The sequence below is a fragment of the Nyctereutes procyonoides genome, unplaced genomic scaffold, assembly GCF_905146905.1.
Source record: "Nyctereutes procyonoides isolate TBG_1078 unplaced genomic scaffold, NYPRO_anot_genome, whole genome shotgun sequence".
Classification (NCBI taxonomy): domain Eukaryota; kingdom Metazoa; phylum Chordata; class Mammalia; order Carnivora; family Canidae; genus Nyctereutes; species Nyctereutes procyonoides.
Window position 1 is genome coordinate 34,850,654 of NW_026575126.1, and position 22,566 is coordinate 34,873,219.

Sequence of the window (22,566 nt, forward strand, 5' to 3'; positions counted from 1 at the left end):
CAAATCAGTTCAGCATTCCCACCCCACCTCTGAGGCACCATCACATCCTGCCTGGAGTTCCTGTGCCTGACTCTTCACCTACCTGTCTCCTTCTTATCCCTCCCTCCCAACTCAGTTCAAATCTTACCTGCCCTGACCTTGTCTCCCAAGTGACTTGGCCCTCCCACAGTGAGTGACTTTTGGTCACATGCCATTACTTAATAGTCACAAAAGCTAACACCCAGGTAGTGTGCTTACTATAAGCCAGGCCCCGGTTCAAGCACTCTACCTATGTTAACTCGACACCATAACAACATAACAATTTCTAACAAGCTGCCAGGTGATAGCAATGCTCTTGGTCTGGGGACCACACTTGAGATGATTTCATTACAAATTAATTGGAAGTGCTGGGAACAAAAATCTGTGAGTCTAAAATGATAATGACAAAATTATAAGGAAAAGCAAACAAGAATAATTCTGTTGGTTTAGAACTTACAGTTTGCAAGGAATTTCAAAAGAGGGGTCGGAAGCTTAGGCAAGTATTATTATCTTTAATTTATGCAGGAGGAAACTGAGAGACGTTACATAACTTGCCCAAGGTCACAAAGCTGATGAGTGACAGAGCCAGTACTCAGACCCAGTTCAGCTCCAGAGTCACAGGAATGTATTATGTTCAGTGCATTGTGCTTTTTAACATTCTGTAATTACACATTAATTTTATTTGTTCATCGTATGTGTCCCTCACAGAAATGTAAGCATCTTGAGGGCAGGTGATTTGTCTGCTTTGTTTGTTTTACACCAAATACCTAGAAAAATGCCTACCATTTAGCAATAAATACTTGAACGAATGAATAATCCTAGCTGTGGATTCTCTTTCCGGAGCCACTTATCATAAAGTTATAGAGTTCTCATTATTGTGCAACAGCTGCTGGCAAACCTGGGACCCAGTCAAGAAGAGCAAACCCAGACCCAAGGGAGCTGCTGGACGGAAGGCTAGGCTCACTCCCTGAGTTCCCTCATACTACCCACAAGCTAATTCAAGTTCACAACTTGGGAAGCATTGAAACTGTTAAATCCTCAAGGGCTCAGAGGTTACTATCCTGAGCATTCATGCTAGACCAGGTGTTCAGTCAAATATTTGGGATACAAGGATAAGTACAAAGGCACAAGGACAAGTGAGACCCAGTGCTCTGGGGACACAGACGTCTGAGCAAAGAATTCTGCCCAGGGTGGGGGACTGTGTGTCAAAGTTATATAAATGGCCTAACTCTAAAGCTGAGCCATGAATGAAATCTTGCTGGAAGGGTTAAGTGTTTTGAAGGGGCAAACACACCATTTTGGCAGGGCTAGTATTTACATGATTATCAACATCTTGTTCTTAACTGTGACAAAAATCTATTCAGATTTTGAGTATCAGCCACAGGTTGTGACTTCAGATACTGTCTGGAAAAATAAAAAGGAGTCACTTTAAGGTAATTATCCAGATTATTCAGTTTCTCAGAATTTTAATTTCGTCTGAAATGTTCTGATACTTAAGGCTACAAAAACAAAAAGCATAGAAAGACAGTAGTGATTGATTTGAATTCCTAATCTTGCATATGTGGACAATCCAAAAGAATTTAACTTGAGAGTAGGAAAATGCAGGGTGGGCCCATGGGAAATAGTTCTTCCCATAGAGTGTGTTATTTTTTACGTAGAAGAGGGAATAGACTATTAAGAAAAATTATTTCTTCCAGGACAATCCCAAAAATGTTGCTGATGAACCACTGAAGAAATAGCTTTTCAGTGGTTCATCAGTTTAAACTGCATTGTTACATCTTAAACTAGTAAGATATTTCAAACACCAACATTTCAAATTGCTTCTAATTTGTAAAAACTGCTTCTATTTTAAATTGTATGATTCATGGGACTTTGGAAAGTTAAATTTTCATGAAATATTAAAATGGAATTCATGATTAGGATTTCATAAATGCATCAAAAACATTTTTCCTGGCATAAAAGTAGGCTGTAGGTTGCTGTATTACCTCATTTGAGGGTGGAGAGGTTGTGGATGCCAAGTCATCCGGGATGATTGGAGAACTCACGGGAAGAGAGACGGCTGACGTACATTTGCCCTTATTAATTTTCTCTTTAACATCTTCAAGTAGCATCTCCAACTTGAAGATTTCACCTTCCACTTCTCTAATAGACATAAACAGGCATCGTATTGGGTATGCAGTCAACATTCTAATTAGTAGCAACAGTTTGTGAATATAGCATTGATCTATATTATTAATGTGGTTTGGCTTCAGACAGGAAGGATAATGGACACCCGCCCTGACATGCATCCTGTTTATAGTCTCACTCCAAAGGCCTGGGCTCTAATCCTCATTTCATTATTCATTAGCTGTGTATCCTTGAGGAAAATCACTTAATCTTACTATGCCTCCAATGTCTCAGCTATAACATGGGATAACAATACTCTGCCCATCTGGATCTAATTATTTTGAGGTCCCTTACACTTCTAAGTGCTATGATTCTATGGAAATAATGATTTATATCAAATGAAAAGAGGAAGGACATGAAATATCTGAATAGTTTGATTAATAAGCTTGATCTATAGGCATATGTACATATATGTATACATGTATAAACAAATGTATATGTATAAATGTACACATAAATATAAATACCTAATTTCCCCGAGCCACTACATTTACGAAAATTTACCTCATATTAATCCACAAAGAAAAATCTCAACAAATTCCAAAACATTAAAAATTATACCACTGCTTTCTCACTAAGATCAGGAAAAGACACCACTCCTTTTCAACATTGTACTGGAAGTCCTATCTAATGTAATAAGACAAGAAAAGAAAATGTAAGGTACACAGATTGGAAAGGAAGAAATAAAAGTGTCTTTGTTAACAGATGAAAATCCAAAAGAGGGATCCCTGAGTGGCGCAGAGGTTTGGCGCCTGCCTTTGGCCCAGGGCGCGATCCTGGAGACCCGGGATCGAATCCCATATCGGGCTCCGGGTGCATGGAGCCTGCTTCTCCCTCTGCCTGTGTCTCTGCCTCTCTCTCTCTCTCTGTGACTATCATAAATAAATAAATTAAAAAAAAAATTTTTTTAAAAAAATAAAAAAGAAAATCCAAAAGAACTGAAAAACTAGAACTAACAGGCAACTATAGTGAGGTTGCAGGATACAAGGTTAATATATAAAAGTGAATCATTTAGCTATATATTATGAATGAACAAGTGCAATTTCAAATTAAAAATATCATTTACATTAAGATCCAAAAAATGAAATACTTAGGTATAAATTTAACAAAATATGTACAAGCTCTATATAAGGAAAACTATAAAACTGATGAATGAAATCAAATAACTAAATAAATGGAGAGATATTCCGTGTTTGTGGATAGGAAGATTCAATATTGTCAAGATGTCAGTGCTTCCCAACTCAATCTGTAGATTCAATGCAACCCTCATCAAAATCTTGGCTAGTTCTTTTATGGATATTGACAAAATGACTCTAAAGTCTATATGAAGAAACAAAAGACTCAGAATAGCCAACACAATATTGAAAGACAAGAAAAAGTTGGAGGACTGATTACCCAACTTCGAGACCTACTATAAAGCCACAATAATCAAGGCAGTGTGGTATTGGCAAAAGACCATACAAATAGATCAATCAGTGGAACAGAATAGAGAACCCAGAAACAGACCCACGTAATTATAGTCACCCTATCTTTGACAAAAGAGCAAAGGCAATGCAATGGAGAAAAGATAGTCTTTTCCACAAATGGTGCTGGAACAATTGGATAGCCACATGCAAAAAAATGAATCTAGACACAGACCTTATACCCTTCATAAAAATTAACTCAAAAATGCATTACAGACCTAATGTAAAATGCAAAAGTGTAAAACTCCTAGAAGATAACATAGTAGAATTATCTGATAATCTTAGGTATGGTGATGACTTTTGAGATACAAAACCAGACACCATCCGTGAAAGGAATAATGATAAGCGAGACTTCACTAAAATTAAAACTTCTGTTCTGTCAAGAAAATGAGAAGATAAGCCACAGAGCCAAGAGACAATATTGGCAAAAGACTGATAAAGATAAAGAACCATTATCAAGGACACCTGGGTGGCTCAGCGGTTGAGTGTCTGCCTTCAGCTCAGGGCGTGATCCCCAGGTCTGGGATCAGGTCCTGCATTGGGCTCCTTGCGGGGAGCCTGCTTCTCTCTCTGCCTATGTCTCTCTCTCTCTCTCTCTCTCTGTATCTCTCTGTATTTAATAAATAAATAAAATATTTTTTAAAAAAGAATCGTTATCCAAAATGTACAAAGAACTCTTAAAACTCAACAATAAGAAAACAAACAACCCAATTTTAACGTGCTACAGACCTTAATAGACACCTCACCAAAGAAAATATACAGATGGGAAATAAGCCTATAAAAAGATGCTCCACACCATATATCATCAGGGAAATGCAAATTGAAACAACAATGAGATGCCACTATATGTTAGTAGAATTGCTAGAATATAGGATGCTAACAACACTAAATGCTGACACGGATGTGGAGCAATAGGAACTCTCATTCATTGCTGGTGGGAACTGAAAATGGTACAGCCACCTTGGAAGACAGTTTGACAGTTTCTTTCAAAACTAAATATATTCTCACCATTTCATTCAAATACTTCTTGGTATTTACCCAAAGGAGTTAAAAGTTATGTCGACACAAAAACTTGCACACAGATGTTTATAGTAGCTATATTCATACTTGTCAAAACCTGGTGGCAACCAAGATGTCCTTCAGTAAGTGAATGGATAAGTAAACTGGTACATCTAGACTGGAATATTATTCATCACTAAAAAGAAATGAGTTATCAAGTCATGAAAAGACATGTAGGAACCTTAAACACATATTACTAACTGGAAGAAGCCCAATCTGAAAAGTCTACATATTGCATGATTCCAGCTGTGTGGCACACTCCGGAAAACGCAAAACTATAGCAACAGTAAAAAGATCAGTGATTGCCTCGGTTGGGGTCGGGGGAGGGATGAATAGGTGAAGTACATAGGATTTTCAGGACAGTGAAAATTCTCTGTATGATGCCACAAAGATGGATGCAAGTCATTATACATGTGTTCAAAACCATAGAATGTACAGCACCAACAGTAAACCCCAATGCAGACTATGGTCTTTGGATAATTATGATTTATCTGTGTAGGTTCATCAGTTGTAACAAATGTACACTTTGGTGGGGGATGCTAATAATGGGAAAGGCTGTGCATGTGTGCAGGCAGAGATATATGGGAAATCTCTCTACCTCCCTCTCAATTTTCCTGTGAAGGTAAAGATGCTCTTAAAAAATAAAGTCTAAAAAAATTATACCACTGACATTCTTTGATCATTGGGAAGTAATAACAAAAATATGGCAACAACAGCAATAAAAAAACTAATTGGAAATTTTAACATTCATACTAATAACTCTTGGGTTCCTAGGAAATAAAAATAGAGATTAGGGATACTCTACAAGTGAGTAATAGATGAGAAAACAACATGTAAAACCAATATAATGTAGCTAGTGCAGTACTTTGAGGAAAACTTATAGCTTAAAATGCATCTAGTAAAGGGAAATGTTCAAAATAAATGATGTAAATATTCAAAACAGGAAGACAGAAAAAGAACGACAAGATAAACCCCCTTAAAGGAGAAATAAATGAAACTGAAAAGAGACCAATAAAACAAAAACATTTTCTTTGAAAATATCTATATAATAAACCAGTAAAAAGTCTGACTGAAAAGCATAAGTAACAGTAAGAATGAAAAAGGAAAGATAGGGATGTCTGGGTGACTCAGTGGTAGACTGTCTGCCTTTGGCTCAGGTGGTGATCCCCATGTCCTGAGATCAAGTCCCATATCAGGCTCCCCACATGAAACCTGCTTCTCCCTCTGCCTATGTCTCTGTCTCTCTGTCTGTGTCTCTCAGGAATAAATAATTAAAAAAAAAGAATGAGAAAAGAAAACAGAAGAAAAAATTTTAATTTTAATCAAATAAGATTGACCAACTCTATGCCTACACAGTTTAGAATCTAGATGAAATGGACAAGTCTCTAAGAAAACATAAATTAGGGCAGCCCCCGTGGCACAGCGGTTTAGCGCCGCCTGCAGCCCAGGGTGTGATCCTGGAGACCCGGGATCAAGTCCCACATCGGGCTTCCTGCATGGAGCCTGCTTCTCCCTCTGCCTCTCTCTTAGCTCTCTCTGAATGAATAAATAAATAAATCTTTAAAAAAAAAGAAAACATAAATTATTAAAAATCTACTCAAAAAGAGGTAGGAAATCTGAAAAAAAAACAGAGAAAAAAAATAGAAAAGATTATTGAGAATCTATCCCCTAAAAAGGTACCAAATACAAGTAGGATTATGAGTTCTAGAAAGACTTTTAAGTAACCTTTTTGTTTTCTTTTTTTAAAGATTCATTTATTTATTATTTATGATAGACACAGAGAGAGAGAGAGAGAGAGAGAGAGAGAGGCAGAGACACAGAAGGAGGGAGAAGCAGGCTCCATGCTGGGAGCCCGACGCGGGACTTGATCCGGAGACTCCAGGATCGTGCCCTGGGCCAAAGGCAGGGGCCAAACCGCTGAGCCACCCAGGGATCCCCTAAGTAACCCTTTTGGAGCATAAAAAGAAAAGGGAAAATTTCCCAAATCATTTTATTGTTAAATATTAGGGTATTTATTGATATATGTTATTATATTAATAGATTTAGGAAATAAACTAAATAGATCTCTACCTCCCATTTGATTAAACATTTTCCTAAATTAAAAAAATATACTCCTAATAAAGTAGGAGTAGAAGAAAACTTTCTTGATAAAGCTTATCTACTTGAAACTACAGCAAGCGTCATACTTGGAAAAAAAATTCCCCTTAGTGTTCAGAACATGATAAGAATGATTGCTTTGCTGCTATTATTTATCATTGTTTTAGAAAACCTAGCAAATAAAATACACTAGTAAAAAGAAATGTGATATATAAGAATTGGAGGGAAGAAAAGATAAAGTATAAATATTTAGGAGGGAACTGGGAGAGAGGCGAACCTATCATTATTTTCAAATCCTATGACTGTCATACCTAAAAACTAAGACAATCAACAAACAGAACAGAATTGGGTAAGGTGGCCCAGCACAAATTGAATATATGATTTTTCTTTGTTTCTTGTATATCAATTATGGAAAACATCTGTTACTCATGTTCAGAAAACCTATAAAATACCTAGGAATAAGTCTAACAAAATATACATGAAATCTACATGAAGAAAACACACTCCTGGATGGGAACACTCATCGCAAGGTTTCAACTCTTTAATCTGTAAATTCAACACAATCCTGAACAAAATTCTAGTGGAATTTCATTAAGGAAGTTCGGCGAGCTGATTATAAATTTTATGGGTAAGAAGAGTGCAAGAACAGCTAACAAAATTTAAAGAATAAATATTTCAAAATATACACTGCACTGCAGTCATTTAAAACTGTGTGGTTAATGTGGAAATAGAAACGTAACTCAGTGGGATAGAAGAGAACCAGTCCCGTCTACACGTGAAGAGGTTTTTTTTTTTTTTTTTTTTTTTCTTAATAGGATAAAAGTGGCTTTTCTACCCAGTGGAAAAGCCTGCTCTACTCAGGAAGCAGCAGGAGAAAGATCTCAGCATGGAAAGCTATATTCATCATCAAGTAAAAATATAGGAAAATATGCTCTAATCTAGCAAGTGAACAAGAACTGAGCAGAGGACAAGGAGAGGCTGAAAATCTGAAGGAAGTAAAATGGTGGAGCAAGGCCTGAAGGTCGTGGGAAGAAATGGGTTTAAGGACCATGGCCATGTGGGTTGGAAGTGAGTGAGGAAAGAAAGAGGAGGTGAAAACATGCAGATCTGGAGGTGGGGAAAAGACATTTTTTAAAAAGTTGATTTATCTTTTAGTTATCTCTACATCCAACGTGGGGCTTGAACTCACGACCCTGAGATCAAGAGTCACCTATTCTCCCAACTGAGCCAGCAAGGTGCCCAGGAAAAGACATTTTTGAGGGAATTTGTGATCTTTTCTGCAAAGCAGAAGACAAGCTGATATCAGAGAGAAGTAATTGGTGGAGGCAGGGCCCCATTTCTTGGCCCCCTGGCTTCTGGTGTTAGCATGTGAAATGACCATCAGACTGCTTTCTGACAAGATGCATGTAATAAAATAACTATTTTTGCTTATTACCCTTTAAAAGCAACAATAAGGTTTTCACAAGAGCACATAGTGGACTTAAGCAAGTAATTAGTCAGTGAATCTGCAGAATTCTTTCCCTTGCAATGGCCTTTGGACTCAACACTTAGAAGGTTCTGGACAGTTAATTGTATGGGTTTCTGCTCCTTCCCACATTATGCCTATGTGAGAACAAGAGGCCCAGTGTCAAGCTGGGTAACCTCACTTGTTCTGACATGGTTTTAACTCAGTTTGAGGAGAGACTGGGTCCTTCCCTTGCCCCAGTACTGAAAGCTTTTCCTGTATCTGGGATATAATTGCAGTTGAAACTCTTGATTTATACTGGGTCCAGCACACTGTGGGTGTAACTAGGATATAAATACGGCGTTGCATAACTTTGGTCTTACTGCACACAGAGGCCTGACTTTAAAATGACTGCTCAGACAAGTGGATTCCTTGGAATAGAAATATCCTCCCTCTATTAGTTTTTAAATAAATAGTGAAAATATGTAGAGATCTTTCTTTCCCACAAAACAAAATAAACCTTTGGGGCGGGGGGAAAGAAGTCAATATTAAAACCTCATCCTTGCTGTCTAATTACTCCGTGTTGAAATAACAGTAGACAGAGATTCCGTTCATCTTAAGAAAGTAAAATTGTACTTTGGGGAAAAAAACACCTCAGGACATGAATGCCAAAATATAACCCATTCAAGTAATCTGGCATCAAGAATGATTCCATGTTAAAACGCTATGAATAGAAAGGGCTGAATTTACAAGGATTAAGCCTCCTGAATGAATTCTTTTAAACCATACCAGGAAATTAAATGGAAACAATCCTAGCCTTAAGTCCTGGAATACATCTTAAAATTATTTGGGTTGGAGAGAGAGGAGCGCAGGGCCAGAAAACATGGCCAGTTGGAAACTTCAGTGAGTTTGCTTCCAAGTTTCTAATGTGAATTAACTCAGAAGTCATTTTCCCTCTAAGCTTTAATATTGTCCCTTTATGGGGATCTGTGGGTCCCTCAGCCCCACATTAACCAACCTTACAATGGTGCTTTTGTGCCCACTGCCCCTCTGGAATTATCTGTGGATGGTAAAGAGGGGGACAGAAGAACCAGCCAGGGGGAATAGAGGCAGGACATGAGGAGCTTGGAGAGAAGGCTCTCTGGGGTGAACGTGTGAGCCCTTCTAGGGTTTTCTTGTGCTGTTCCGGGTCTCAGAACCAGTTCTGACACCCAACAAAGGACAAGATTGTGGTACAAAATCTGTCCCCCAGGAGACAGCTGTTCCTCTCTAGGCCTCCATCCGGGTCAGTGCCCAACACAGGACTTCATATGTAGCAGGAATTCTGCGCTGCGTGTCACCAGAGGGTAAAAGTGGCACTGGTGGCACACTTTTAGCTGATCCTAGATCAGGGGCTGTGCAGGCATGAAGCCAGCAGCCACATCAGAATCCCACCTGAAGGAGGTTGCCTCTGCCCCCTCCACCTCACACAGTTTAAGCCTGACCTTTCTGGATCAAAGTCACCGACAGCTGGGGATTCATGCCTGTGAACCTGCTTCAAAGTCAGATGCTTCTCCTTGTTGTCCAGAAACTCCTGCTCCAGCAGTTCAAGGTGTCCCTGTAGCTTCTCCAGGACCTGCAGCAGTGAAGTCACCAGAATCATACACATGTAAGCCTCTGCATGTGGTTGTTTCCCCCAAAATACAAGGAGGGTGTACTCTACAATCGGTTCAAAATGAAGTCACCATCCTTCTCCTGGCAATTGTTTTGTTTCAGAGTCTGGCCTCTAAAATGCAGACAATCCGAAAAGCCACCTCCATGTTTACAACATCCTCCTAGCACACAGCCTTTTCAGCACGCTGACCTGATTTCTCTCGCAGAACCCCATCAGGGGCCTCTGAACTCCCCTAATAGGATGTCAATAATCTGCGCTTTTGCAGAACGAGTTTTAGCTTATAGAGCACTTTCCTGTGCATTATCTTAGTTAATCCACACATCAATGTTGTCAATGTTGCAAAATAGATTTTATTATCTCAGTTGCATACAGGAGGAAACCAGAGCTCTAGGAGTGATGTCTGAAGCTACATAGACCTTAGAAGGGACTGATGTGAGAGGACCCGAGTTTAAGTCTATGGCATGTGGAGTGTGAGATGGGGAAGGGACATCAGGAAGTTTAGCCAGCGTTTCGAATGGGTCTTTGAGACATCCATACACACAGTTTTGGGCAGATGAATACTTACACCATGCAAGTTAAGGTCTGGTCTTGATGTGTAGAAGCTTTAGCTCCCTGAGTACTGCCTGGGTGTGGCCCTCAGCCAAAGTATGAGAAAGAAAAGTTATATCAGGCACAACAATACCTGGTCTCAGAGATTTTATTCCAGTTGGGATAAGAGACTGGATTTGAGGATTTTGCCACGGTTCAATAGAAGAAGTGAGACCTAAGTCAGGCTTGAAGAATGCTCAGGAGGGCCTGGACCAGGCAGTGTTCATGAACATGGAAAGCAAGAAATGACTGGTGAGATATTGCATATAACACAATGGGGTTATGGGATCAGACATTCCAGGGTTCAAGTTCAGACTCTTTCACCTAATAATTGTGTGATGTTAGTCAGCTTGAACTCTGAACTTCAGTTTTGTCATCTGAGATAAAAATAGCCTTCACCTCATACTGTGAAAATTAAATGAGTTCATGCTGAGTGCCAGGATTTCTGATTTCTAAAATCGGATTTCTGATTTTAATTCCGATTTCTAAAAATGAAAAAAAAAAAACAAGTTTGGAAACATATTGGCTAAAGGACATACAAAATGGCAGGTGTGGTCGATGTTTTCCATGTGCCCTACCCCCAGATTCATCCTCTGTCTTTTCTGCGAGCCAGCCGGGAGGCTGACCTTCAGTGGACCACCTCTACAGCTCCCTCACCCCAGCATTGGTTTCAGCCAATGGAAGGCAACAGGAGAAGAGAGAAATGCAGAAGGATGAGGGAGGGGTCTCTATGTCCCTGATGTCCTCCTGCCTGTATCAGCTACTCCTGCAGCGATAGCTACTCTCCCTGGGCTCCAAAATATGCTCTTCCTCCTCCCCTCTGCCCCACTGTTCTTACCAGCACTGTTGTAAAATGATGCCTTAGTAAACTCTCCTCGGTTGCTCCACTGGAGTAAACCACCAGGGTCTTGTGAGGACCCTGACTGACACTGTAAATCTCACAGACAAAGCTCAGGCTTCCAACTCGGGAGGCAGAAAAAATGCGAAACCCAACTTAAAATGAGGAATTTGAAAAAGCTAATGGATCTGAATGAAGCTGTCAACGTTAGACCAGTAGAATTTTCAGTGAGAGCAGGAGAACCAAGTGGAGATACCCACAAGCATTTGGAGCTGTGGATGAGAAGTTAGGACCAGTAATTTAAGAATTGGTAGATGGAATGGCAGTGAAAACCTTGAGAAGGAATTAGGTGTTCAAGGGAAAGAGAAAAGAGAGAAAGCCAGTCACAAGTTGTAACTTAAGATCTTGGGATTTAAATTGTGTTCTCTCTCAGAAGAGAAGGCATGGTTTTCTAGCCATAAATTACCTCCTGTAATTCTCACAGGAACTCTGAGATGGGAAGACACACCACATGCCTTAGGTCATAACCACCAACACATAGAGCCAGCATATCTGCTCCAACATCCAACTGCTTTCCATCCTGTGGTGCTGCTCATGCTGACGTTAGTTTTAGCTCTGCTGACCTTCTTCCAGCACTGAACCAAATGGATCTGGAACTCTCAGGCCAAGGCTGACGCTGTGTGGAGTCACCTTGACTCTCTGTCCTAGCATGAATCCCCACACGTCCTCTAGCATCAAGGAGAAACTTCCTGGATCAAAGCCGCAGAAGGCAGGTGCCTAGAACCAGTTCCCTCTGCTTTGTTCAGCCCTTTGAAAATCTGCGTTCCCCTGTTCCTGAGAGCCCAGGGTTTTTTGCTCTCTCCTTTATCATTCACTCCTCAACTCCTGCAATCTGGCTTCTACATACCTACCATTTTATTGAAACCAGGTTTGCCAAGGTCCCTCGTGATCTCGTGGTTGCTGAATCCAATGCACTCCTTGATTTGACATTTCCCCTTGTTTTCTTTCTTTCTTTTTTTTTTTTTGTCCGATTGTATTTATTTATTCATGAGAGACACAGACAGAGAGGCAGACACAGGCAAAGGGAGAAGCAGGCTCCATGCGGGGAGCCCGATGTGGGACTCGATCCGAGGACCCCGGGATCAGGCCCTGGGCCCGAGGCAGATGCTCAGCCTCTGAGCCACCCAGACATCCCTTCTTTTGGCTTTAACAGCTCTGCCCCCTGTAGGTCCACCTTGACCTTTCAGGCCACTCCTCGTTGGTCTCCGTTGAGGACCCCTCTTCTTTAACCTGCCTCTGCGGATTCTTTCCTTTCACTTCTTTACTGCTTACTTTGCATGTTGCCTGGGCAATCTCATAGACTTCATAGCTTCAACCCACAGCTAGACCCAAATTCACCTTTCTGGCCCGAACAACTCCTCTAAGGCCTAGATCCACTGATTTAATTGCCTACTGGATCTCTCCAGTTGGATGTCCTATAGGGATCTCAGCATGAACTTGGCACCTTGTCTCCTGCTTGCCTCCCACACCCGTTAGGAACTGGATTTTCCATTTTTAGTCCTGACCTTGGTTGCCCAAGCTAGAAATCTGAAACTCATCCAAGCCTCCTCCCTTCCTTTATTCACCGGTCTTAATCTGCCACCACTTTGTTAAACTCTTAGATTTGTTCCCCTCTCTATACTCATCGCCAATATTGTTTCAGGCCCTCATAACTTGTTACCTGGAGTATGACTTCCTAGCTATAGCCTTGCCCCCAGGGGCTCGCCACTCCTTGGCTTTCAATACTCCAATGTTGCCCCATCACTCAATTTCAGGACCAAATCTAAGCTCCTTATCATGTGTGTAAAGGTCTTGCATGATGTAGTCCTAACTCTCCCTCTAGTTTCCTCCTTTTCTCTTCACCACATGTACCCTGAGCTCCATCTGGCCAATTAAAATGCCATACATTTCCTTAAACTATCAGCACTTTCTGCCCCCTGTGCCACTGTACCTGCTGATTCCTTTTCTTGGAGCACCCCCTTACCCCTACTTTGCCAGTCTCACACATATTCATCCTACACTATCAAGCTCAGAGGTCAATCACTTCTAGGGAGCCTTCCAAAGTGCCCTCTAATTGGCAAGGGTGAGCTTCTCTGAGGCTGCTATTAGCATCGTATGTAACATTTCTTAGGCTTCATGCTGTTTGTCTATTTACCAATCTGTTGTTCCTAGAAGACTGTCAGCCGCTTGAAATTGCTCTTTCATCTCCAAATCCCTAACACCTAGTACAAAGTCTGGGACATAGGAAGTACCTGATAAGTGTGTGTTGAATGAATGAATGAGTTATTTAATTAATTCAATGAGTGAATGAATAATGCACTGTGTCTCTTAACATTGGAGTCTTCCTAGTTTTTGTCTATGCTGTCTGGTTTCTACTGCATAGCCTACCCCGAGTTTTGTTTTGGTTCTTCACATCAGGACTTCTGACCACCTGCCTTCTGACCACCTGTTGCTGACCTAATGGCCTGAGCGACATATTTGACCTTGCACATTTCTGGCTCCGGTAATCTCAGCTTTTTACCCCGTTGCCATGTTCCACCCCCCACTTCCCACAACCCTGGCACTGAAGAACAAGGCTGTGTGGTTACAATATAAATTAGTGATTTGATGAAATGCAACAACAAGTAAGAATGGGAAAGTCACAGATTTTGATCTGAAAAGCATAGCTTTAAGATCAGTTTAAGTTTTCAAAGTTTTATATACTGAGTTTTCAGATACTGTCACATTTTATAAACATATCCCCCAAGACCCAACAACTCTGGATGAGTTTGCCCTTTATAATAACTGACATGTTATTCTTTTAAGGCTACTATGGTCTCAGATTTATTGTGGGGTGACTGCTAAGAAATAATAGCCATAAGTAACAGATTCACCTAAGAATGAGAGAAGGCTAAATAACTATAGAAATATAGTTTTAAGCTCTTTCAGCCCCAGTAACACAAAGCTCTTGAGCCTCAAATAACCAACGAGATACTCAGCCTCAGCGTGTTGGGAGGTTGGGTGGGGGCAGATGGGAAGATGGGGAAAGGGAAAAAATGTAAATTAAACACTGACAACATTTTGTACTGGTTACCAAATATATCAAGCTTGAAATATGTTTTTATTTTTTATTTATTTTTTTGAAATATGTTTTTAAATCTTAATTTAAGTCAGCATTAATAATTAAGGACATAATATATGTAAGACACAAAGCCAGGCCTCTTGAGGTTACTGTCCTTAATCTTCAGCAAAGCATTTCCACCCCCACCAATGTAGAGAAAACATGGTGCTATAAAGTCATTTATATTTACTCATGTCAAGTTCCTTAACAAAGATGTTTAAAACTGAATAAAATTTATTACCAGTTTCTTGTCTTGCAAATGATAGGGAGCATCCTGTGCTATGCTTTTGGAAAATTCTTGTACCTGCAGTGGAAAAATGCAATGATTCGTTAATGGCATGATGTCTTATGTCTGAATTTGGTCTTCTATTGGCCATAATTAGCTTTAAAAATATTACTTTAATCTTCAGTTGATCAGTCTGTTCTTTTAACTTCTGGCACATCTGTTTCCCTCGGGTTATCTTTTGAAATATGTACGAAGAACTTGGGGAAGGGTCTTTCTGAGAGGTTGATGACACCTTAAAGAGACTGGCCTCAGATTCTATTCCTGTATAAGAAAGAATAAGTTTTGGCTTCCATTTGTCTCAACTTCACCGCAGACTTATTAAGTACTAAAAATAGAAGTCTGTAGCAACCACCACCATTTGCTATTAAAAAAAAGTTTTCAAAATGTATATCTAAATCAAAAAGGTTTAAAAATGTTAGTACCTAGGGCTCCTGGGTAACTCAGTTGGTTAAACATCTGATTTTGATTTTGGCTCAGGTCATGATCTCAGGGTCAAGAGAGCAAGCCTGGCATCTGATTCCATGATGGGCGTGGAGCCTGCTTAAGATTCTCTCTCTCTACCTCTCCCTCTGCCCCTCCATCCATCTCCTCTGCTCCCCCCACACAAAAAATAAAAAAATAAAATTAAAATGTTAGTACCTGTGAGATATTCTTGGTGAATATGTATTGTGGGTTCCATCTGTACAAAGTATAAGAAACATTATTTATTGTTGATGAAACTGGTCAATGACGCCATTATTCCAAGCGATCCAAAATGTTGTGGTCATCATGGGGGCATCCCAGAATTGTGTCAAGAGCTGAGTCCCTGGTGCCAAGGTTGAATTCTACTCTGACACATATCTGCTGGGTGACTCAAGGCAATTACTCCATGAACCTCAAATTCCTCAACAATGAGGATAGAAATAGAACCTACCTCCTAAGGTTGTTATGAGGATGAAATGAAATAATATCCGGTACATGGTAAGCATTCCTAACATGCCAGCTGTTACTACTACCATGTTTGATGCTATTATGGGAAATACTGAAACATTTTTCCTAAAACTGTTGTCACCAGCTCTGTTGCTTCTGCTATCACTAATATCATGCACAGTAACCATTCGTTGGAAAATAACATAAAAAAATACGCATTAAGTTCCAAAATGTGAGTCAAGATAGTGATTGTTTACTCACCACAGACAAACAGGACAGGAGCTTAAATTCTAGAGTGACCCACCTTGAGGGTCTTCCCACTATTCTCAACACATAAAAGCTCAGAAACACGCTAGTACCCGAGAACTCAACAGTGGTGGTCGAACTAGACTTTGGTTATTATGAATATCTCAATTGTATGGTGGATAGTCTAGTTCCTCAACCTAAATTGACAACCCTAGAGAAAAATCAGACACCTGACTTTGAACTGCCACTGCCAGGGAGGGGTGCCTAACATCCATTCTGCTCCTACACTGAGGACTTGCACACCCAGGGGTGTTTTTCTGCAAGCAGAATGAGAACCTCTGAGACTTGCCAGTGTCAGACACAGAAACATTATGAGTCAAGGCCAGGTGGGCTGCCGGCTTCAGGTGTGTGTGTGGGGGGGGGAGAGCGGGTGTGTGTGAGTGTTCTGCTCAAGCTTCCCAGAGCATTCAACCAAAAGAGAAGGGAGTTGAAACATGAAGGGGTGGAAATGGAAACAGGCAGAGAGTGTTCAGTCCAAAGTGTCTTCATACAAAGCTTAAGGGAAAGATCATCCTTTGATGGCAAAGTGCCAGAGAACTAAAATGCTAACAACTGAACCTCAAATAATCAATGAGATCCCAAGCCCCAATGTGTTGGGAAGTTGGATGGGGGGATGGGAAGATGAGGAAAGGAGAAATAGTATAACTTAAACATTAACAAAATTTGGTCTTCGGGGGCACCTGGCTGGCTCAATCGGTAGAGCACGAAGCTCTTTATCTTGGGGTCGTGAGTTTGAGCCCCATGTTAGGTGACGAGATTATTTAAAAAATAAAATCAAATCCCAATGTAAGTGTTAAAAAATGTGGTACTTAATAGTTACCAATATAGCCAGCTTGGAATAAGTTCTTAAAGGTCTTAATTTGATTTGATTTAGCATTAATAACTATCATTAATAATAATAAGGGTGTAATGTATGGAAGACAGAAGGCCAGGCCCCTGGGGGAATTAGGCAATGGAAAGATGAAGACAAGGTTGCTGCCCTCCAGAGTACTCAAGTCTAGTGGAAGAAACAGATATTCCCAAATTACTATGATCCAAAGCAGGCTGAGATAAATGTTCTGACAGAAACTTAAACAACAGGGGATCCCTGGGTTGCTTAGCGGTTTGGCGCCTGCCTTTGGCCCAGGGCGCGATCAGGCTCCCGGCATGGAGCCTGCTTCTCCCTCCTCTTGTGTCTCTGCCTCTTTCTCTCTCTCTCTTTCTCTCTCTCTATCATAAATAAATAAATAAATCTTAAAAAAAAAAGAAACCTAAACAACAGAGGATATGAAGGACTAACTGGGGATGGGAATGAGTGTCAGGAAAGTCACGCAGTCAACTGGCAATTGAAGGAGGCCATGAAAACAAGGAGGTCTTTGATAAGCAGAGGTGGGATGTTCCACGTGGGGCAGGAGCTCAGAGGGTACAGGGCCAGAGAGCTTGGGGACCAGCCAGGTCACTGAGGATGACTCCTGGGGGACGAGAACTAAGTTTATAGGGGTAGGATGGAGCCAAAAACATGGGGAAACTCAAATTCTAGGTCAAAGAATTTGGAGTTTATTCTCTGATGGTGTTGTTTTTTGTCTAGCCCCTGATTCTTCTCAGGAAGACACCTTCTGAGCTTCTGACCAGGTCAAAGACTAGAAGTCCTTTCCATGTGCCTCACAAAGACTCACACAGATATGGATGAGCAGTGGCCCCGAGTATGCATTTCCTAGAGATTGCTTTCACTTACCTCTACCTGTTGTGAAGATTCAGCACTTTTCCTTTTCTGTTCTTGTTTTTCAATACAGTTTGACCTAGACATGCTTTCTAAAATATCTTGTACAATAACTGACTTATCTCTCAATTTAGGAGAAAAGCTGGCTTGTTTATCTATTGTAAGGGGTTTATTAATTATGTTGTTTTTAGGGTTTTTCACTTTGGGTGCAACCTTAGAGAAATCAGATAGCTGGTAAAGAACCTGACCATGGCCATGTTTGAACCCATTGCCTGAAACTGCTTTTTCAGTCTGCAGTTTCTGGGGTGGCTGCCCTTGGCAACTTTTTGGTTTATCATGTGGACTCCTGATTTTAGTTAGAAAATTTAAAGTTTCTTGATGGCTGCTCTCTCCAGCAGCCTGTATATCAGAGGTGTTTTCTTCTGTCATAGTTAGAGAACAACAGGGCACATTGCTGTGTTCACCATCCCTTTTGGGGCTCAGTTGGTCTGTGAGTTCTGGGGTTTGTTCTTTTGGCCAAGAATTCTTAACATGGCACAAAATAATGTTTTTAATAATAGCTTCATCAGAACTGTCAGCATCAGCAATCTCTGGGAGAGTTTCACAGTTAATGCCTTGACCTTTTAAGAATTCCTCATTGGAAAGGTGATGGAGTAAAATATCAGAAATGTTTGACTTTGAAGGGTCTCTTTCATTAGTCAGAATGTCAAGATTTGTGATAGATTGCTTCTCTGTATCATGGTTTTTGTTGATAACAGTTTTAGTCATTTTACCCAGAGTCATGATTATGTCTGCATTTCTGCAAGTCCCTTTATATGTAGCCTTTCCTTGAGGGTCATCTACTGTTAAACTAATTTGATTTGAGACATCAAGGATGTCATTTTTTGAGGTAAAATTATAATCATTGTATATCTTAGTTTGGGAGAAATCCCCATCATAAGGCAAATCTTTTGGTTGCTTAGAAGTTGTAGCTTCTGAGAAATTGGCTTTGTCCATGTATGACATGTCCATGTCCATGCAGCCTGACCTCCTTTGTCCTTTGTTGCCTGTTCTTGATGCTAATTGTAATAGTAGATCTTCTGGTTTTCATTGATTGTCTTCATTGCATGTCCTATTCTGTACAAAATGAGAAGAACCTCATTGTTAAATATACTGGAATAAGGTATGAAACTATGCTTATGTTGCTATTTATGCCAAAACAAAATGGATGCTTTTCATTTAGGGAAATTCTGTTACAACCATGTATGCAGAATGCTCAGCCAAGTGATATATAAGCAAGGAAAAAAAAAGTTTGGGAGTATATTTAAAATTTTTTATTTATTGAATTTTGGGGGAGAATTTGGTCTCTGGTCTCCCAAATATTTATCAATTTCTCCTTAGAAATGCTATTTGGAATTTATTCTACCCGAATAGGAGCTTAGGAAGCAAGTGAAAGATTGTTATTTTAAAGTGCCAGAGGGCGGGGAGGGGGCAGCAGGCCTGGGCCTTCCCCGCCTCAAAAAAATAAATAAATAAAATAAAATAAAATAAAATAAAATAAAATAAAATAAAATAAAATAAAATAAAATAAAATAAAATAAAATAAATATAATAATCAGTAAAATAAAATAAACTGCCAGGGATTGCATGGTACTGAAAGTTGGCTCAGCTCAAATATAACCACCAGCCTTCTCTGCTTTGGTGTTGTTGTTTTTTTCCATCTGTCCCTCCAGACGTTCTGGTCCCTGTCCTTTTCCCCCTTTCTCCTGTATGTTAAAGAAAGGCAGAGGACTAATAGAAACAGGACCAAGGAACAAAAAGTGCTTTTGAACGCCAGCCTCCCTTTTCTAATTAAAACCTGGGCAGAACCCAGAGAGGACAGGCTACTTTGCTCTGAGCAGTCCCACCTGGTTGCCACAGCCTGGTTGCAGCAGTGTATCTTAGGGGCACTTCAGAAAATGGTCAGAGCAAAACTATCTGCCATTTGATATCGGTATTTCTTTTTCTTTCTTTTTTTTTTTAAACAAACTCGGAAACATCCATTTAGATATCTCTTTTTGACTTGCAAACTTTTGGAACAACTCCTTAGAAGCAGTAAGATTTCCTCCAGTTTTAAATGGAGTAATTGAAGCTCTGACTCAACCAGGGGATCTGAAGCCACCAGCTCCCTCCTTTGCTCATATAATGACAGGGTTGAATGAGTGGATCTCTGAAACTGTCTCCTCCTCTAAATTTTTATGAGTCTGTGAACTTGTGGTTTATTAGATAATCTGAAAATCTAAAATAATATGTTTAACCCCCTCAAAATGAGCTAATTCTCCAAGAAAAAGAGTAGTATAAACTAAATGTGGTAAAGACATTTATAGAACATTGTTCAAAAATCTTAATTTATAGATACGTGCTGATGTTAAAGAACTCAAATCAAAAAGATAATTTGTTTAAAGTGAAGGGGCGGGAAGGGGGAATGGAGGGAGGGAGAAGAAGGGAAGAAGGGGAAGAGGAAGAAGAAGAGGGGGAGGAGGGAATAGGGAGAGTAGGAGGATGGGAGAAGGAGAAGAAGAAGAATCACTGTAGGATTAATTTAAATTATTTAGAGCCTAATATTTACTGTAAAGTGAGGTATATCTTCATAAACAGAATTATACGTTACTCCAACCCAAATTGAAGAACAAGGGAAAATGTTTCCCAGAAAAGTCAAAAAAACATTGTGGAAAAGCAAGAATTGAGAGATATAGATGTGAATTCCAGCTTCTCTACCTATTAGCTATATGCCATCAGGCAAGTTACTTAATTTTCCTGAGTCCTAGTTTCCTCTTCTGAAAAATTAGAATAATAATATCTAGTTCATAGGGTTGCTAGAAGAAGCTCTTGGCACAGAGTAAAGCTCTTGGCACAGAGTAAGCATTCAATTAAGGGTAGTTTATTTTTTTTTAATTTTTTTATTTATTTATGATAGTCACACAGTGAGAGAGAGAGAGAGGCAGAGACACAGGCAGAGGGAGAAGCAGGTTCCATGCACCGGGAGCCTGACGTGGGATTCGATTTCGGGTCTCCAGAATCGCTCCCTGGGCCAAAGGCAAGCGCCAAACCGCTGCGCCACCCAGGGATCCCTAAGGGTAGTTTAAAAATGAAAAAAGAGTCTCAGTGTTGAAATACTGAAGAATGCTCAGATACAGAAGACTAGGTACTCTATTTGTGCAGATATTTAAAGGATAAGGGAAAAAATAGTGTATATAAGACATGATCTGTATAAGAGTTTTAAAACTATTTTTAAAATCTACCTGTAAATGAATATATTGTTTGATGGTGAAACTATCACTAAATAAATTTAAATAGAATGTGTCTAAGATATCCAAATGGCCAACAGGTACATGAAGAAATATTCAACATCACTCATTATCAGGAAATGCAAATCAAAATAACAATGAGATATCACCTCACACCTGTTAGAATGGCAATCATCAATAAGACAACAACAAATCTTGGCAAGGATGTGGAGAGAAGAGAACCCTTGTAACACTGTTGGTGGGAATGTAAATTGATTCAGCCACTATGAAAAACAATATGGAGTTTCTTCAAAAAATTAAAAATAGATCTACCATATGATCCAGCAATTCTACTTCTGGGTATATACACAAAGAAAATGCAAACAGGATATCAAAAAGATATATGCACTTCCATGTTTATTGCAGCATTATTCACAATCACCAAGATATGGAAACAACCTAAGTGCTCATCAATGAATCTGTGAATAAAGAAAATGAGAAAGAAGGACATCCTTACATCTAAGTGAAATAAGTCAATCAGAGAGACAAGTACGTGAATGGTATCACCTAGATGTACACTCTAAAAGAGCCAAACTCCTAAAAACAGAGCGTAAAAAGGTGATTACCGGGGAATGGGGGTGGGGGGTTGAACAGATGTAGTTTAAGGATATAAACTTTCAATGAGTAGTAAATAAGTGCTAGAGCTCTAATACACAGCATCATGAATATAGACAATAACATTGTATTATAATCATAAAACTTGCTGAGAGACTAGAACTTAATTATTCCAACCACTAGAAAGAAATGCAATTATGTAATATGATAGAGGTACTAATTATCACTGCAAAGGCAGTCATATTATAATATATAAATGTATCAAATTAACATGTGTACACTTCAAAATTACATGATTCCACATGTCAAATATACTTCATTTTAAAAGTCTGATTTTGGGACGCCTGGGTGGCTCAGTGGCTGAGCATCTGCCTTTGGCCCAGGGCGTGATCCTGGGTTCCTGGAATCGAGTCCCACATGGGGATCCCTGCATGGAGCCTGCTTCTTCCTCTGCCTGTGTCTCTGCCTCTCTCTCTGTGGCTCTCATGAATAAATAAATAAATTTTTTAAAGGCTGATTTCAAAAAAAACAAATAAATAAAAAGTCTGATTTCTGAGAGAAAAAAAAGAGTATCTTTAAGTGCCTGCAGAGAAAAGAGAAAAGAGAGATGAAGTCTAGCTTTGCAGGACTTTAGTAACCCAAGCTACAGCCCCAAAACTCATCCTCATGCCTTTTTTGTATCTTGAGATGCTCCTTGCTGACCCCTAAGCCCTCCCGCTTTTTTAAAGATTGTATTCATTTATTCATGAGAGACACAGAGAGAGGGGCAGAGACATAGGCAGAGGAGGAAGCAGGCTCTCTGTGGGGAGCCTGATGCAGGACTCAATCTCAGGACCCCGGGATCACGCCCTGAGCCCAAGGCAGATGCTCAACCACTGAGCAACCCAGGTGCCCCACCTCTAAGCCCTTTTTGCTTAAGAAAGAAAAGACCTTTTGTTAGCGGGATCCTAGTTACTCAAATATCATCCCACTTAAACTGATACCATTTAATTTTTGCCAAGAAAAAGAAAAAGAGAGAGACTACCAAGATAATCTACACC

General features: G+C 39.9%; 1 protein-coding gene across 1 annotated transcript in view; it reads right to left on the bottom strand.

Moving 5' to 3' along the window:
- AKNAD1 (AKNA domain containing 1) overlaps positions 1 to 18,662 on the bottom strand; it is a 35,400-nt gene extending 16,738 nt beyond the window's left edge. The window contains exons 1-6 of the mRNA XM_055340647.1: positions 17,682 to 18,662; positions 15,392 to 15,431; positions 14,865 to 15,013; positions 14,708 to 14,770; positions 9,732 to 9,862; positions 2,004 to 2,160 (exon numbers count right to left, since the gene is read on the bottom strand). Of these exons, the coding sequence (XP_055196622.1) occupies positions 2,004 to 2,160; positions 9,732 to 9,862; positions 14,708 to 14,770; positions 14,865 to 15,013; positions 15,392 to 15,431; positions 17,682 to 18,662 (1,521 nt within the window). The remainder of the gene's footprint in view (positions 1 to 2,003; positions 2,161 to 9,731; positions 9,863 to 14,707; positions 14,771 to 14,864; positions 15,014 to 15,391; positions 15,432 to 17,681) is intronic.
- Positions 18,663 to 22,566: the final 3,904 nt, after the last annotated feature.